The 18,434-nt window shown below is 43.7% G+C and overlaps 2 protein-coding genes across 2 annotated transcripts in view; one reads left to right on the top strand and one right to left on the bottom strand.

Moving 5' to 3' along the window:
• zcchc14 (zinc finger, CCHC domain containing 14) overlaps positions 1 to 7,391 on the top strand; it is a 36,478-nt gene extending 29,087 nt beyond the window's left edge. The window contains exons 9-14 of the mRNA XM_084554721.1: positions 409 to 901; positions 987 to 1,084; positions 2,265 to 2,362; positions 3,164 to 3,316; positions 3,521 to 4,774; positions 5,152 to 7,391. Coding sequence (XP_084410847.1) covers positions 409 to 901; positions 987 to 1,084; positions 2,265 to 2,362; positions 3,164 to 3,316; positions 3,521 to 4,774; positions 5,152 to 5,207 — 2,152 coding nt within the window. The 3' untranslated portion in view covers positions 5,208 to 7,391. The remainder of the gene's footprint in view (positions 1 to 408; positions 902 to 986; positions 1,085 to 2,264; positions 2,363 to 3,163; positions 3,317 to 3,520; positions 4,775 to 5,151) is intronic.
• Positions 7,392 to 8,806: 1,415 nt separating this feature from the next.
• map1lc3b (microtubule-associated protein 1 light chain 3 beta) lies at positions 8,807 to 18,213 on the bottom strand. Its single transcript, XM_084554593.1, has 4 exons — positions 17,877 to 18,213; positions 14,771 to 14,826; positions 11,228 to 11,334; positions 8,807 to 10,476 (listed from the first exon to the last, which is right to left on the bottom strand). The coding sequence occupies exons 1-4, from the start codon at positions 17,914 to 17,916 to the stop codon at positions 10,293 to 10,295; spliced, it is 387 nt and encodes a 128-aa protein (XP_084410719.1). The 5' UTR covers positions 17,917 to 18,213; the 3' UTR covers positions 8,807 to 10,292.
• Positions 18,214 to 18,434: the final 221 nt, after the last annotated feature.

The raw sequence follows: 18,434 nt of genomic DNA, 5'->3' as shown, positions 1-18,434 counted from the left end.
AGTGTCATTGCTATGGGGTGGGGGTGCCTGGTCTGGTCTAGGTGGGTGCTACATGTCTAAGTAACATCCAAAAGTTTCCCAGCAGAACACTGAACTGTCACAAGATGGTCAATGTTATTCACTTCTCCTGTCAGTGGTTTTAATGTTGTGGCTGATTGGTGTATCTCCGACAGGTTTAAGCTATGTGAGCATGAATGTAGCCTCAGATCCTCCTGCTGAGCTCAGTTCCTGGTCAAACTGATCTTTTGGAGACCCCTGACTCAGGCAGCTCTGTTTCTCTTTAAATAATAAAAAACGCATTTTAAACATTTTATTTCAATGTGTTTTAATAAAATTATATTTTATTCTGTTTTGTTCAGATTAAGTTGTTACTATGATTTCTGAAAGGTTTGTGTCCTCTTCTGTCAGGGCGGTGTACCGAGTAGCCAGCGTCCAGCCCGTCGTCAGCACCCACGGCTCCGTCTTGACCCGCTCCACTCCTCACCTCTCCTCCCTCCCTCCTCCTCTTCCTCCTCCTCCTCTTCCTCCCTCCATTCCTCCTCCGCAGCACTCCCCTCAGCTTTCCTCCCTCCCTCCCCCGATCCCAGGCATGCCCATGCGGGGCCCCGCGGCCATCGGCGGCGGCGACGCCTCCTCCCAGCCTCACCCCCAGCACGGTCAGCCTCACTCGTACCATCAGCACCACCTTCACCCGCAGACCGGCGGCCTCCCCAGTACGCAGCACCAGTCCCACTCCCAGCCGACGTCCCACTCGCATTCCCAGTCCCGTTCCCAGTCTCACCCTCAGCCGCCGTCCCAGTCTCAGGCCAGCGCTCCGGAGCAGAACGGCATCCTGGACTGGCTGCGCAGGCTTCGGCTGCACAAGTATTACCCAGTCTTCAAACAGCTCACCATGGAGGAAGTGAGTGCAGCTTCAGATTCTGTTTCCTACAAGTTTTATTCTTTACTTTTTCCTAAAATAATCTATTTCCTTACACAACGTTCAGTTTCTAGCGCTGACGGAGGAGGACCTGAACAAGTACGACCTGACGCAAGGAGCAAAGAAGAAACTCAAGACCCAGCTAGAGCTACAGAAGTCAGCAGAGTAAGCCGCCGATAACGCTAATTTAATTCCTCTAACATTATTGACTCACTGTGGGCCCTGAGCAGACCCTTGACGACAGGTTGAATAAGCAGCGCTCTGCCACTGCCAGAACATCTGGGGAACATCAGGAGAGCAGATTTCGAACAGACGGCAGAAAATTACTTTCAGAGCTTACAAACCTGTCTCTGCACACTCTCTGATCTTGACTTGCAGATAAGTTACACCCTGATATTTGTTTCCTGCTTTCCACGCTGCAATTCTGGGGTTGCACTTCAGAGAGAGGATGCGATGCAAGGCTGAAATTATGGGTGTTTCATCTTCAGGAAGTTCATGAATTCCTATAATAATAAAAAAAAAATCCTCTTTGGAATTTCATTCTAAAAGCGACTTTAAAATCAGTTGCATGTGGCCGATGCTTCGCCCTATTAACAATTGACAGACAGACAGATTGGCTGCTGATTTCTGCAGTAAATACCCTCCACTAACGGTGCACACGGCGTCAATGGTTAACCAGCCGAACGCGGGCCGGAGAGATAAGATGTACTTAAACACAAGAAACTCGTGCAAAAACACAAAAACATGGACGTGAAGGGAAAAAAGGCCTGCATGCTCTGAATCTCTTAGTCGCACACACGCACACATGCACACACCTGGATACCTCACAGGCGACTGCTCTTGTTATCTCTCGGTGATGTTTCCATTCCCGGGATCAACAGGTTTCCATTAGGCAGGCAGGTGATAATAACATGTGTTCAAACACAGACACAGAAAGTGGAAAGTTCCTGCAGAGGTTTTCCAGAGCGACACATGTGTTTGTAGATGAGCAGCTGGGACCTTGATGAACTGGCTCGGTGGACAATGTCTCCCCCTGGTGGTCGTTAACGGTATAAGCTGCTTCAATACAAAAAGTACACACACTCTATGAAGCCCTTCAATTTCAGTTTGCTGCAAGAAAGTTGCAGAACATCTCTCGCAAAACTCCTCGTGCGGAAGAAAGATTTGTTCCATCCACACAGAAAAGAACTGGTCGCAAAGGTCTGGGATGTATTCATGCAAAAATGAAATAATAATTCTGAGACGCACAGAACAAAATAAATCACAATGTGCATCAGACATATGTGTTGAGCTACTCCTCGCTGCAGGCGGTGGGTTTCTGACCAGCGTGTTTGTGTGTCCCCAGCAGGGAGATGAAGATGGAGAAGAGGCCCTGCAGCGGCATCGCCAGGGTGACGCCTTCCAGTCACATGGGACCCCCGGCTCACCCCACCTCCTCTGCAGGTAACATAAAAACGTCTGCTTTATTTAGATATAAGAAATATTAGAATAAAAGACCCTGATCCAGAAGATAGATAGACAGGTAGAGAATAAAAATAAAAATATATACACAGTATATGAGAATATTCACAGATCAGCCACAACATTATGACCACTGACAGGAGAAGTGAATAACATTGAGTATCTTGTGACAACTCGTTGAGCTGCTTGGAAACTTCTGGACCTCTCATTCATTGGTGTGGATGTTACTTAGACATGTAGCACCCACCTAGACCAGACCAGGCACCCCCACCCCATAGCAATGACACTCCTTGATGGCAGCAGCCATCCCCAGCAGGATGCAGCCTGACACAGACACACACACAAAAACGCTTCAGGAACAACTAAAAAAACACGAAGAACAGCACAAGGTGTTGACCTGGCCTCCAAATTCACTAGATCCCAAACTGATCAAGTATCTGTGGGATGATCCATCCAATCCTGTATTATATATGTCAGGATTTGGTGTCCACAGTCCAGTTTTCACAGGGAGGCGTTGTAGAGCCATGAATGTGTTTCTCTGGTTGCTTATGTTGCAGTGTAGAGGGCGGTGGACGTTGTTCATGATGGATCTGAGTTGGTTCGGAGTCCTTGCCTCTGCCACACATGTCAGGGACTCCGGCTCTCCCTCTACCACAGAGCCAGCTCTCCTTATCAATCAGTGTTTTGCATCTTTCTAAAAAAATGAAACCTGATCCTGAGCAGACGTTTCAGCCGTAGGAGAGCCCAGCCGGCTGGATTTCACGTGAATTAAATGTTTTGCAGGAGAGCTGCGGGTGGAAGTTGACGCCGTGCTGCACCACCACCCGGTGTCCACGGACAGCAGCTCGTCCTCGGGGTACTCCAGCTCCCCCTGCTCCCCTCGGACGCCGCACTGCTGTGACACCACCTTCGACAGAACCAGGGACATTCACAGGCGTAGGTTTTTTTAACGGGATGACCGAAATACTGGAGACGTGATTTCCTTGCCTTAATTTTGAATAAGTGAATGGGAATTTGAAACTTTCCCTCTGGTCAAAACGCACATGCATGCAAGCATTACATCCTCTGGATTTCTGTGGAAGCAATGATCTCATGTTAAAATGAAGTAGTAAAGCTCTTCTTTTTGTGTCTGTGCTTCAGGTGTGTCGGCTCCAGATGCAGCAGCAGCAGGAGGAGGTGGAGGAGGAGGAGACAAGGACCGCTCCTGCCTCTTCATCCTGAGCTCCAGCTGCCCAACAGGCTCCAGCCGCCCCACAGCCCAGGTCCTACCCGTCCAAACCGATCCAGCTCCTCCTCCTCCTCCTCCTCCTCACCCTCCCTCCTCTCACCTCCCCTTCGCCCTCCCTCAGTCTCCCTACCACCCGCAGGCCAGTTACCCGCAGACCCTGCTCTCCCCCGTCTCAAACCCAGCACGCATACTCACCTCCCCGCGTAAGCCCCGCCCCCCTCCGCTGTGCACCGAGGACCGGACTAAGCCGCTGGGCCTGGGTCTCCCTGCAGCCGGAGCGGGCTTCGGCTCGGGGCTCGGTGTCGGGGTGGGGGTGAGGCTGGAGAACCTGCTGCCCAGTCTCAACGTGGACGGCTCCCCCGGGCTCCAGGACTCGGTGGTGTGTCGAGGCCTGGCGGGAGGTCTGATGGTGGAAACCAGCTCTGCTCTGACCTCCACCTCCAACAGCCTCCACCACGTCTCCCACCCCCCGCTCCACTTCCACCTCTCGTCCTCTCCCTCTGGATACTTCTCCCCCACTCCCACCTCCTCTTCCTCATCCTTCTCTTCTTTGTCCTCCTCCTCCTCCTCTTCCTGCACCTCCTCAAAGTCTGGCTCCCAGTCCAGTGGCGGAGGCGGCTATGTTTCCATGGCGACGCCAAGCTCCGTTCCCGTGGCCGCGGTCCCCGGCAACACCTACTACCCGGCCCAGCCTACGTCCAGCCCCTCCCCGTCCCCACCCTCCGCCTCCACGTTGGATCAAAGTTCAGGTTCAGTGTGTGTTTGCAGCTCCTGCGGTTGCCGGGGGAACTGCGGCGCCTACGGGGCGTTGCCTGGATACGCCGCAGCCGGCTACCTGCAGCCCTTCTCGGCCGGGCCCTCCCTCTTCACCCTGGGTCCCGTGCTCCACCTCAGCCCCCTGATAGCCTCGTCCAGCGCCGCCGGCTCCGGAGCGGCGCCCTTCTCCTACCCGATGATGGTTCCGCCGCCCCTCTACCGCCACAGCCCCGTGTCACACGACCAGCAGCAGCAGCAGCAGCAGAGCTTTAGCTTCTACCAGCCGCACGGCATGATGGGAAATGGAGGCCAGAAGCGGGCGGCGGGGAACCTGTCGTGTTACAACTGCGGTGCCAATGGACACAGAGCGGAGGACTGCAAACAGCCGTCCATGGACTCGGCACAGCAGGGTGAGCGTGGAGTCTGGAGCCGCCACGTTTTAAAAACATCTACAAATACAACAATTTAACAGATTCATACTCAGAAATGATTACATTTTCTATAAATTCTGTCTGTAAATGAATCTTCTGCAGTTTTCAGACACATCTAGTTCAGATATGTTGCCAAAATAAATCATGTCTCCCCTTATTTAATTTGTAAGCACTGCAGACAGGTCATTAAAACCACAGGTCGGACCAAGGGTCTTAATCACAGAACAAAAAAATAAACAAATATATAAATGGTACATTATTATCATCCCAGTTTAATTTATTTAATATTAGATCTCCTGTTGCTCTGCAGATTCAGACATATGTAACAACTGTGTTCCTCTTCATTTCCTCCTCAGGGACATTTCGGCTGAAGTACACTCCTCGCTCCGACAGCAAGGACTTGGGGGACTGACCCGTGGAAACAGCGGTGGATTTTAACGGTTATGCTCCTGACGCAAGTGTACTTCATGTCTCAGCTGAAGGCGGCAGGCGGCAGCTCCTAAAAAAAAAAAAAAAAAAAAAAAAGCAGACGAGGAGTCGTCTGAGGTTCTCTTCAAAGGCTGATGATTTGAAAGCTCAGGCACCTCGTGTCCTTTTAATTCTTTTTACAACGGAGATGAGAGGAGGACGGAGATTAAGTCTCATCTCTGGAGAGCTGGACTTTTATAAAATCTCGACACTACAGACAATCACTCAGATTACCTTCGGTGTTGTACGAGTCTCAAAAGCAGCTTCTAGTCTTCTAGATGTTCAAAAACCAAAGGCAGAGCACTCCAGGCGGCCAAATAATCAACTTGGACAAGTTATACACATACTGAGACACAGACTGGAGGCTTTAGATTTACTGCATATTCAGGTTTGGTTGGTCAAAGTTGATTTCTTTGGTGTTAAATGTTTCATAGAGCAACAGTGAACACTTCTCCTGTGTGTTGTGTGATCAGGTTTTGGCTCGTTGCTCTTCTAGGTTGGCTGTCGCTCAAAAAGAGTCCACTTTAATTTATGCATTTTCAATCAAAAGAGGTTAATTAACTCACTTTTTAAACTGTTCATCCTGTTGGTTGCAATTAGGTTTCTTAAAAAGCATTGGATAGCTCCTCAATACCCAAGTTCACGACCACCTTTTTTTGCAAAGGAGCTGCAAGCGTGCACCTGTTTCCTTTTCTCTTTTGTAAAAAAATAAAAAATAAATAAGGCTGCATTCTTCAGCAGCATTTCTACTAGTCTAATTAATATAAATCCAGTGCCTTATGTCTATCAAGTCTGAGTGATCTGCAGCCTTTCTACCTCTGAGCCAACCTGGGAGCAAAGTGCCTTTCTGTGCCAAATAGTGTTCCTTGAAATATTTTGCAGACGGTTAAAATTTAAAAAGTGTCCCTGTCTGCGGTTTTCTCTCCGTTCGGTATCAGTGGTCTTTATTTTCTTTTTTTTTTTTTTACTGGCTGTTTGTTCCAATCTTTAAATGGAGCTGCCTCATATATATATATATATATTTTTTTTGTGAGCGTACAATCTTTATGCAAAAGCAAGTCGAGCGTCGCAGGAACAGGAAGTGTTTCCGAGCGTGTGTTCGAGTCTCAGACTGTGGCGTGAGTTGCTGGGCAGGACCCGGAGCTGACGAGACACGAGGACAGCTGGTCCTTCAGATGAAACTGAATATGTCCCCCTGGAGGGAACAGCACAGGGTCGTGGGATGTTTATTTAAAACGGTAAATACTGAGTCATGCATCTAACAACGTCTGTCTGTTGTTTGAAACAAGTCAAAAACATTGTACTTTTTTTGTTTTATTGTTATTTGGGGTTTTGTGTGTGGGGCTGAAATTCAAGCAGGTATTCAGTTACTGAGCTGAATATGAATTTAAAGTTCAACTGCCTCAATGGACATGATCACATAAACTCCTTTTTTTTTCTGTAGTTACATAAAAGAAGAAAATTTCCAGAAACTTTATTTCATTATTTTTATAGTTCGTGCCAAAGAACAGCCTCTTTGGACATTGTTTGGACACAGCGTTCCACTTTTGTAGGTTTTACTTCTAAGCTTGCACTCATGCTCCAGCCTGCATGTTGCTTCGTTTCCGGTTAAAAGCGCTTTCGAAAAATATTTTTGTGCAGGTGTTTGAACACGGTTTATAATCACTTTTATATTTGTCTGTGTTTTAAAAGTTTTGTCTAAAATTTGATGGAAAGTTAAAAAAAAAAAAAAAAAAGTAACTATTAAAATATTTTCGGATTCTGCTTTTCAACACATTGTGCCCACGGTTTGATTATTGAGTCAAAGTGTACTGGCAACCATTTCAAGTTATGTACTTAAAAAAAACACAAATTAATTTATGCAGAATTAAGACCCTCGTTGCCCGATTGAGTGTGCAGAGTTGTGTCAGGTGGGGGCTCCAACTGTCATTGAGCGATCAGCACATTTCCACTGCATATAGATCACATAACTTATACTTCAATGTAAGGAAAATAGAAATATGGGTTTTTTTCAGGGCCTTTAAAATAAGAAAATCCTTTAATTTATCTCACAGTTGTTTCAAATATTTTTTTAGCCTCTCTAGGATGATGTATGTAGTGGTTTTGAATCTGGACTTGGTACAATGTGGTATATAAGTATATGAAAATAATAATAATAATAATAAAACCTTGATTAATACATCAAAATTTTCACAAATTTTGAAGCAGGTTTTAAAAATTAATTGCAGTTACCAGTGGGAGTGAAAAAAAAAAAAATGAAAATTTAAAATGTCCCTGAATTGCGAGTTCATTTGTATAATTTGTATTTATACACGATTTAAAAAAATAATAATAATAAAAAAAAAATATATATATATATATATTTGACAAATTAAAGTCAAATTTGTTAATATTTATGTTCAAATCAAGTTCACCCTCTTTTTTGCGGTAAAGGAACTAGAAGTGTATCAGCCAATCACGTCGCTTTTCTTGCAACCAATCAGCGGGTAGAATCGATTAACCTTTGACCTTTCAATGTAAACAAGCATTTGCGGAGCCAAGAGAAGCTAGCGGAACCTCCGTTCAGCGCCAATGCAGGTGAGTGGATCTTTAACAAATACCGTGTGTGGAGATTATTTATATATGTAATTTATAGTCTTATTTAAAGTCAGTTTATCTCTTTTATTTGTAGCTGCTGAAAGAACACAAACTAAGCAGCCAAATTAGCTAGCTAGCTAGCATTAGCCACCGAAGGCGGAAGTGAGTTAGCAAGCAGCTAGAGCAATTTAGCTTTTATTACACCCTATATGGTCAGAGTGGCTATATTTTCAACTGATGCCAAAATCATCTGTAGTAAAATATGCCAGACAATTGAAATTAATAAATTAAGTTATCCGCGACTAATCAACAATGCTGATGCTAATATTTTTACTTAGGCTATAATTTAATGTGATGCAGGGATCAGAGCATCTTCAAAACTGCTATTCCACACCATAAATTAAAAAAATAAATGATTCGACAAATTCCCTAGATCTCAATCCACTTGAGCTGTGATTTGTGTCCGGTCCATACAGGCCCCACCTCGCAACCTACAGGACTCTGCTGGTAATGCTTTATTACCAGATGTTTTGGCAGCAGAAGGGGCATGGCATTAGGCAGGTGGTCATAATGTTGTGGCTGATTTTGTGTAGCACAAACGGAAAGGCACAGACATGTCTCAACACAACAGATTACTGCAATTTGGGTGTAATTTGGAATAAAAATGTGTCCGTCCTTGCCTCAGCAATTACCACCGGATACTTCCCCTTAAAATACAATAATATGTCGGCTGTGGCGTCCTCCTTCAAGTAATTATGTCGTTTATTTAGCTGCCACTTCCTCTTGAGGTCAGTCTTGTCTTCATTGAGTCACTTGTGTAAATGCTTTAGTTGAGGTGATTCACTCTCTGATTACCAGAGCCCTCAGAATAACAATTTGTTCTGCAGGTGGTCTGTGAATTGGTCTGAGCAACACAAGATTGCATTTTTATTGCAAAAAAAAAACAAAAAAAACACAGGAAGCCGGTAATGTTTTCTCCTTTTATTGTTTACAAAATACCAACATAAATACATAAAGGAGGCCGTGAGATATTGCTGTATGTGGATGTGTGTGAAACGGAGGAGCAGGCGGGAAAGACAGCGCTGAAACAAATGCTCCACCCCTCTGTAACAAACACACGGTGGCTTTCACTAAGTCAGGAAAAAAAAAAAAGAGTCACCTTTACATATTGCAGACAGCGTAGGGTCAAGACGTGTTGTGCAAAGTAATAACCACGTTCAATAAAAAGAGAAATAAAATACTGCAATACAAAGCAGCTAAAGTTGGATCTGTTAAGATGACGTCGAGGAGGAGGAGAAGAAGCGCGACAGCACAGAAAGAGTAAACAACCATCTATGGATGAGATATTCTAGAGTGCAGTCCCTTAAGAACCCACTGGGCAGGTGTAATTCCCCACAGTGACACAGCGGTTGTTGCGTTTCAGTGAAAGGAAACTTGAACAACAGTGGCAGCTCTGGGAAATCAGCCCCGTGGGCCAAAGGGAAACGACGGACAGTCAGACACGATGCTCGTCAACCTGCCCGTCTTTTACCCTTTACTTTTTTTTTTGCCTTCCTCTCATCAGCAGTTACAGGATCATCCTCCATTCACACATGCAATCAAACAATGCTCCTTGTAGTGCGTCCAAAATCAACTTGGTAACACTCTAATAGGAACCCCCTTTTATAGTGAATATTATCTGTACACCAAGGCATTTTTTTATCTCTTTTTTTTTTTTTTTTCCCGCGAACTACAATCATCTCTTTCAATAGCAAAAGCAGTTTTCTAACATCTTTATATTTTACAGTGAAGATGCTTCAGGCTACAAGGCAGGGAGGGATTTAAAAACACCAAAGAAGGACCATAGAGGGAATGTGACGAGACACACTGGTTAACAATCTTCTCTACTTAATTTTAAAATTTCTCTGGCAAAAGAAATCCCTAAGCTTTACCTTATTTAACTGCAATAAAAACCTCCTTTAAAAACAGAACCTCTCTAGTGCCCTCGTCTCCAGAAACCTTAATACTAAGGCTGGCTTTGTTCATAGTCTAATGTATATATATTTATATATATCTAGATTGAACAGTGGTGGAGCCGCGCCACCCTTATGTAACATCACTACCTGAAAAGTGTATATATACACATTACAACGCAAGTACAGCCTAGGAGACCACAACAACGAAAATAACTGTCGTCAACATGTACATGACAGGAGACACACACTAAACTGGACTCTATTGGCCTGAGTCATCGAACACAAACAGTCTATCTGAACCAATCGGAGCGGAGAATAGATCAAATGCTGTGTTTAGATTTAGCTGTTTGTGTTTTAGTTCTTACAGTCAAGACTAAATGTGTGTGTGTGTGGCAAGGAACACGGAGGGGTAGGCAAAAAAAAATAAAAAAATTAAACTACAATTGTCCAATGGCCGGTCCAAACGGTAGAAGACGACGACGACGAAGGAAGGCTGTTCACTGGGCGGCTGTGGCCATGGCCGTGCCGAAGGTCTCCTGGGAGGCGTACACCATGTAGAGGAAGCCATCTTGGTCCCGCTCCCGCTCGTACACCTCAGAGATGGCCGCCGACACCGACACCATGCTGTGGCCGTTGACGAGCAGGAAGAAGGCCTGGTTGGAGTTCAGCTGGAGGCGCCTCCTGGTGGGGAAAGAAAGACACGACGGGTGAGTGGAGGTGGTGGAAGAGAAGAGGGACGGAAAACTGGAAAAAGAGGAGAAAGAATACGACGATAGGTGAGAGCAAACAATGAGAGAGGAAGATGAATAAGGAAGAGGGGAGGAAAAAGCAAAGTGAGAAAAGAGGGAAGAAAATGAATATAGAGGGGAGGAGCTGGAAGGGAAGACGACAAATGAGAAAAATCTATGAAAAGGAATAAGGAGACAAAGGAATTTAAAACGTTTAAAAGTTTAAGAGGCGAAAATGGATAAGAGGAAAGGAAAAATGAAAGGAATGGAAAAACAGGGAAAGCATTAAATAACTGGGAGAGAAAGAAGAAGGTGAAAATGGAAAAAGGGAATAGGATTAATAGAAGAAAATTTGAGGAAGAAGAGAGCAAGAGGAGATCGAAAAAGGGGGGAGAAGAAATGAAAAGGAGGGAACAGAGGAGAGGGAATGAAAGGACAAGAGGAAAAAAGACGTGGGACATGAAAGAAAGAAGAAAAGGAAAAAGAGTGGAAATATACAGTAAGTAGTGAAGAGGCAGGACATGAAATGGAAAGAGAAGATTGAGAAAAAAACAGAAAAGGAGACGAAAGAAGAGTTGGGGAAGGTGAAAAGAAGAGAATAGGTGACTTTACTAAAGTATAAGGAGGAGCAGGAATGGACGAGAGGAAAGGAGGGAGGGGAGGAAGTTAAAGTAAAACTATGGAGGGGTAGAGTTCAGGTCTACCTGATAATCTTGATGAGTTCACTCATGTTGACGTGGTCCGGCACCAGGAACTTGGTCTTGTCCAGGATGGGCAGCTGCTTCTCTCCCTTATATCTCTCGATGATCACCTGCAGGAGACAAACGCATCGTCTTCAGTGACCAGTTCCTTCTCTTTTATTTTTCCAGCTGGTTGATTTCCCGCGGAGTTTTTGGCCTCGTCCGAGCCCATCGTCCGGAATCAGTCGCACGTGTCAGATGGTGTGGGTTAAAAACAGAACGCGTCCGTCTGCCTCTCAGGCTCTGTGAATCCATGTTCATTAGAGCAGGACTGATTTTCTTTACTTATGAACGTGGAATCTTTTTATTCGCAGAGACATTAAATTATAAGTAAAACGGTGTAAATGAAGATGCACTTAAACATTAACGCTCTGACCAACAAACTGCACATCAGATAGTCTGAAGGGCACTGCGGTAGAATGCAGCTGGGCAGTTAAATATATCGATTGCCTGACATTCGAGTTGATTTCCTTCTCTAACAAAGACAGTCAGCCACACCCTAATCCTCGGGAGATGTCTACAACTTCAACAACAGACCAAAAGAGTGTTTACATGCCCCAAGGTATCAGTAAGAATAAAACCTTTTAGACGAAGTGGCTCTGCCGCTGTGGAGAATAAAATCTGCAGCAGCATTTATTCATCTCAGCTTTATTAACACTGAACTGACTGAACAGAAGAAGACAGAGAAGGAGTCAAGTTTTCAACACTCGGAAAGAATGGATTTAACCAGACGGACACTATCAGATCAAGTGTTAACATGGTAATTAGGAGCTAATAAATTCCCATTAAACAGATTATTAAAGGTTTACGCCAACCCTCTCAATCTGATCAGATCAGTCAGTCAGTTCTGATCAGTTGCGGTTACTTGAAGCATATAATTCAGATTATTAATAGAATACTAGTGTCTGTGTAAACGTGTCAGCCTTCCCTCTTAGCTAACCCTACAGGGAACCACAACCACTTTGAAGTGACTAACACCGTGACAGTTTACTCCCACTTCATGTTGTGATTTGACGCATTGTACTGAACTATCTGCAGCGCTACAACCCCGAGAAGACTTTCTAAAAAAAAAAAAAAAAACAGATGCATCATTATTCCTACTTTTCTTTCCGGGGCGGCTGCTCTCAAGGGGCTCTCTCTCTCTCTGCAGTGTAACACTAATCCACTAATGCCGACTGCTTCACAGGATCCTCACGACTCTGCTTGGCTTGGCCCAGCTGCCTGTGTTAATGCATGCGTTCTAGACAGAATTAAATAATGTCCTGACTATTACTGCTGAGCCAGTGCAAAATGGTTATGCTGCTGACTTTCTCTGGATCATTTAGACGGCATCAGAAGACAATAATATATCTGTATCTGTGATATAGAAGCAGCAGAAAAACACAACATTTCCGTTTGTTGCCTTCTTCACATGCTATCCACTGAAAGAAGACATTTGTTGACACCATGAACTGTGAAGGGGAATTTAGATATATCAATAAACAGCGGATTAATTGATTAGGATCTGGCCTGTTTCAGATTAGCGCTAAAACAATTTAGTTCACCTTAATTTGAAATCTCATCACAACTTTTCATTATTTTCTAACATCAGAATCAATATAACTTTATTAGTCCCAGAGGGGAAATTCATTTAATAATAAGCTGAACAATTAATTAAAATGACCACGTGCTCATGATTAATGGTAAAATTAATAAAACTGATGATGTGTTTTTTACAGTCGGTGTGTGGGACATATCTGGCAGCAGGGGAACATTTTGTTCTCAAACAGCCTGTTCAGACCTTGCATTAAGATCCAATCATGTAAAAGAGGTGTGAACACCCCCAGGACGCATTGAGACCGGGTTTAAGAGATCTGATCATCTCAGACCACCTCCATGCAAGTATTCCTTTGTTAGTGTGAACGCAATGTGTCTTAAGTCACATTAAAGACCGCCTACAGTCAACAGGGGGGGCTCCTGCATCAGTAAGTTGTACCTCACTCATTCATTGTTCATTAGTAATGAGGTCCTGTTAAAATATTACGCCCTTGTAGATGTTAACTAACTAAATAATAAATAAATCTAAGTAGGAATTGACAAATTAAACTATTTAATATGAGGACACAGGTGTAATTCTCTGTTAATCATTGATTATTGCGATCACGTTGATGTATAAGAAGCCACATGTTTAAGGTTAAGTTACGTATTTCCTCATATACCGTTGTCTTTTATCACCGGAGATTATGTTGCGCATGGGAACTTCCAGGGTTGGAGTAATAATCTTGAGTTCCAACTAACATCAGGGCGGAGATCAATAAAAAAAATAAAGTGTAAAGCCCAAGTCATGAAGCGCACACATGAAACAGCACTGTTCTCGGTTCTGGAGCAGCGGTGGAGATCCGTTAGAGACATAAGCTGACAGAGTATTTTACTGCGCCCCAAATGATGTCTGGGTTTATTTGCATCGGATCTGGAGACGCATGTTTAATGGATCGGATCTTAAAGCGAGGTCTGAACAGGCCCCAAAGTTGATGTTAAGGTGTCAGATCACACAGTGGTTTGTTTTGCACGGAGCTGCGTAGCTGCAGACCAGTCAGGGTGTCCTTGCTGACCCCTGTCCACTGATGAAAGCTCCTGCAGTGAACCAACAGAGGATTTTCTTTTGCAACTCGCGGATGGCAAGATGCTTCTCTTATCTGGGGGAACACATGGTACCAGGACGCAAGAAACGCCCCTTTGTCATTACTGTGTGGGTGTACATGGTCTGCAACAGTGTTCAGTTTGTGGTACATATTAACACCCACATAAATGCCAGGACCCGGATTTCCCAGAAGGACGTTATCGCAATGAGATAATCAGAATTGTTCAGTATACCGGTGACTTTTAATTTGATGTAAAATTACTCCCTTCAGTATGAAAAGCAGGTGTAGAGCTCAGAGAAGCCGAGCCTGGTCTTAGAGCTATATTAGGTCATACTGTCATCTGCTCCCCCCCTTCAGTGGTTGTCTAGATGGAGTTGCGTTACAGTGACACAGCGCATCAGCCTCTGGTCTCAACATTTACAATGAGACAGCAGTTTATAAGCCCCGGGGGAGTACACAGGAAGCGCAACGCTGGGTTGCTTTTAAGACGAGAAGAGGCCTTTCACGGGGCAGCAGATGGAAAGCTGTGGTGATACTCTATCTCTAAATGATAGAGCGAGCAGGTGAAACACAAGGTGTGCATTTGTTTAATGGCGGTTGCTAGGTGCCAGCAGGCAGCTTAATCATTAACAGCCACACCCGTTTTTCACAAGAACTTGTGAAGAAAAAAAACAAAACAGATAAGAGCTAAACCAGATGGCTAAAAAAACGAAATTGAAAATAAAAAGCTCCACGCTCAAATAAGAAGCTTCACAGAGCACAGGCAGGAAGCGTCTGTGGTATCGTTTGCTGCTGCAGGAAGTTCGTCTTCCTGGGTGCGCACCGTTGCTCTCACGCATTCATTCAGACATTTACTCGCAGCTTCGAGCTTTTCACGTCTACTCACGGGGATCTTGTTGGGGTGCTGCTCTCGGATCAGTCTGACATCTTCTACTCGCTGTTCTGTGGGGAAACAAAAACAGGCAGACGTGAACCGGAGTCAGCTGACGAAACACAAACAGCATCTCCTGTCTGAGTTCCATACAGTGTGTCCAAAATCCTGTTTCTCGGCTAAGTTAATGCATTTGCTTATCAAATGAGGGAGACTGTGAGCTTGTGTCCCACGGGCTATTCATTACATAATGTGGAAAAATGTGAAACTTGCAGTTTTTAATCAGATCTGCTGTGAAATTACTGATTCAACAATATCAAGCAGAACAGAAACTTCTAGGAAAGGTTGTTAAACAGTGATTAGTGGACAGATACTAAGATCCACTTGTTTTTTTACTACTTCTATTTACTTCAAAATGATAACAAAACAGTGAATTAGCAGCTAGCGTAGCATGCACAGTAAAACATGTGCAAAGCTGCTCATTATAGTAAATGAAAGTCACTAATTTACCTGAGGATTAAACATTTAAACTGAATTTAAATTTCCATTTTAAATGCATCTGTTAATGTGATACCATTATCAGGGTGCAAGGCAGACAGATGTGTAACAGTCACATTTATATAACGGGAATATAAAAACAAAAGTCTAGCACATGCCTAAGAATGCACGAATCGGAAATAATTCATCAGCAAAAATTTCAAATACATGTCTGTAAAGATTCTCCAAGTCACCCAGGTCTTAGTACATCCAGAAAACAAAGCTAAAACATCCCTGTAATTACAGGTGAGTATTGGGTCATTAACAGACCCTAGTCATGTAAGTTTCAAGAGGAACAGATGGTCCTAATAAAACCCCAACTCCCCACTAGTCACTTAGAAATGAAGCTACTTGGATGAAACGTCTTTGAGAAAACAAGTCCTTTGTTTTAACTTTATTTTTGGATTTTTTTTATTATTTAGATTGAAGGTGTTTCTAGAACTCCTAACACAATGTCAATTAAAATTCTTGTCTTTAATCACTGTGTTCTCCCTACACTGTGATAATACTAAAGATCAGGTCAGTGGCAAACTCCTGATCGGATGGATCACCTGCTCTTCCTTGACCTGGAGCAAAGTGGCCTTAAATACACATCGACAGATAACACCTTGGGCTCGCTGCACTTTGTACTGTCAACAGCACAGGCTGCTTGTCAGATTTCCATCAAACTTAAACTTGAAAGGAAAAAAAAAACGTCTCAAATTTTAGATATTGAATCACAAACCTTCATCAGGGGGAATGAAACTAAAAGGCAGAGGCTTGTTTGCTGGAGCCGAGCGATCACTCGGCTGTGTCAGCTGTCAGCTGATGCTTTGAGTTACTGGCGTTCAGTCCTGTGGCCTGCCACTAAAAAAATGTTTGCTCAGAAGACAAACTGTTTGCCCAGGGGTAAGGACGCCTAATTGAATCAACTGATTACACGCTGCTGCAAACTGTTTATTTTCCTGATGGTGCAAGGTTCAGAGAGGAACAGGGAAGCTCTGAGTGTGTCAGTCTCTCATGACCAGGACTAGTGACAAAGGGACTCTGAGTCATCAGGTTTCAGTCAAATAAAAAGACATTTCAAAAATGGGAAACTGTTGACCTCAAAGTCAGCCATAGGGAATTCACTCACTGACATAAGGTCATCCAACGTCTGGAAATTCCTTTGCAATTTTAAGATATACAGGCCAAGCTAGAATGTAATCTACTCCAGATAATCATGTATACACAAGCTAGTGGCACAGAGATAAAATACAAGCTCTGTTTTCTAGATTATCTAATGAGATCATCATGACTAGCAGCTGGTGAACGCCATCAACCTGTAAACAGCCACTAATAGACACAAACTTTTTGTTTCTAAACTGACAACATAAATGTTGTGCTGTCAGTAAAAAGGATCAATCCATATCCAGAACTTTAACTTTAAACATCATACTGCACATGTGACATTTCTCTAGTCAGGCCCGTCTTCACGTGCTCCTATTGTGTAATGTGAACTGTAAATGACTTAGCTCTTCGTCATACTGGAAAACACATTTTCCAGGGTTTTAGTCAGCATGTCTACGACTTTGTTTAAAATCTAGTGTGTACTCTGTCACAGAAACAGTTCACGGTTTTTCCACATAACTACAGGAATAAACAAACCAAAACAAATGTACACAACCTAGAAACTTCTACGTCCGTCTCCTCTTTCTGTTTCATTAATGAAAAGGTTTTAGGTCTGTTCATGAAGACTGTAGCTGAATTAGATCATCCAAATTCCGATGCTCGCACACTAAAAAGATTTAGATGCCACATCTTTGGATTTTCGCCTTCAGCATTTTCAGATCAGGACGTATACACCGTGCAATGGCTATAAAGAGATTAAACTTTATCAGTGCAAAGGACAGGATATGAGTTTCACTGAATTTATACAGAATTAGGTTTGTGTCATCTCATCCTGTTGGGTGACAGTAAAGCATTACAGGCCTCGTCTTTAAGCTCTCTGGGCTGCATGGGAAAGCGTAACCGAAACTATCATCTGCATCAGGCCTTGTGGCCTACGCGTCAGACAAAGGTTGACTCCACATGTTCAGGTTAACCATTTTATTTTGTTTCCCGTTTCCATTCAAATTCATCTCTGTCCTCCACAAACTGTCCCATCCCCCAATCCTGCAGCTCTCCTCGTCTCTGAGCTGCATTTCGACACCACTTTGTTTTTCTCCCACTGCTCTGATACAAGTAAACACTGAAGAGAGAGAGAGGGGGAGAGAGGTGGGGGAGAGGGAGAAAGAGAGAGAGAGAGAGAGACAGGCCTGCAGCAAATAGCCTCATCCCATTCTGCTCCACCTTGTCCTATCTAAACATGTGTGTATAAGAGGCACATTTATGTCCCCTGGGTAAGTTTTAATGAGCAAATCTGTGTTCAGAACTAGCTTGACAAAATGAACGCTTAACACTCTCCTCTGGGATAATAACAAACTGCTACCTGACATGTCCACATTAACGCTATGATTTACCTTTGGTACATCCCAGAGAACGATTCGGGTTAAAATTAAAAGCTTATTACATGACACAGAAGGCGAAAAGCGGAGTGAGAGGTGCTGAAAGCAGGCGGACCTACCGAACGTCCTTCTTTGTTTGAAGGTTTTTTCTGAAGGCATATTGCGTCAAAGTCAGCCAGGCAAGTAGATGAAAACAAGAGGTAGCGGCTGTGTCCCAATATAAAAACTAAAAACGGTTTATAAAACTGTCCGTGGCTGCGGGGCTTGGTCTTCTTTTTTTAAAAAAAAATATATATATACACTAAATATGTACACACACTGAGAGAGGAGCAGGAGTTTAGAGTCGGTTTGATGTCGTCGCTTCCTTCTTCTGTGTTTTTTATCAGGACGAGCTCGAGCGAGCAAAACAAACCGGTCAGCTGACCAGTGACGTCACGCGACGCCCTCTCAACGGCCGTTTTTTCAGTTAGCATGCAAACATAATTAATTAATACTTTTTTTATAATAATAGTAATAATAAACGAGCAGAATGATTGGACACATGCTTATTTATTTATCTGTTTGTTTATTTTTATCACAGGGACAATTCATTTAACATGAGAATGAGTTTTAATATATGTGCTAGTGCTAGCTAAACAGCTAATTTCAGCCTTTCTACCATGACAAGATGTTAATTT

This window comes from Chelon labrosus (assembly GCF_963514085.1).
Source record: "Chelon labrosus genome assembly, chromosome: 11".
Taxonomy (NCBI): Eukaryota; Metazoa; Chordata; class Actinopteri; order Mugiliformes; family Mugilidae; genus Chelon; species Chelon labrosus.
The sequence above is the reverse complement of the archived record's forward strand: the minus strand, read 5'-3'. Positions and strand labels throughout refer to the sequence as shown.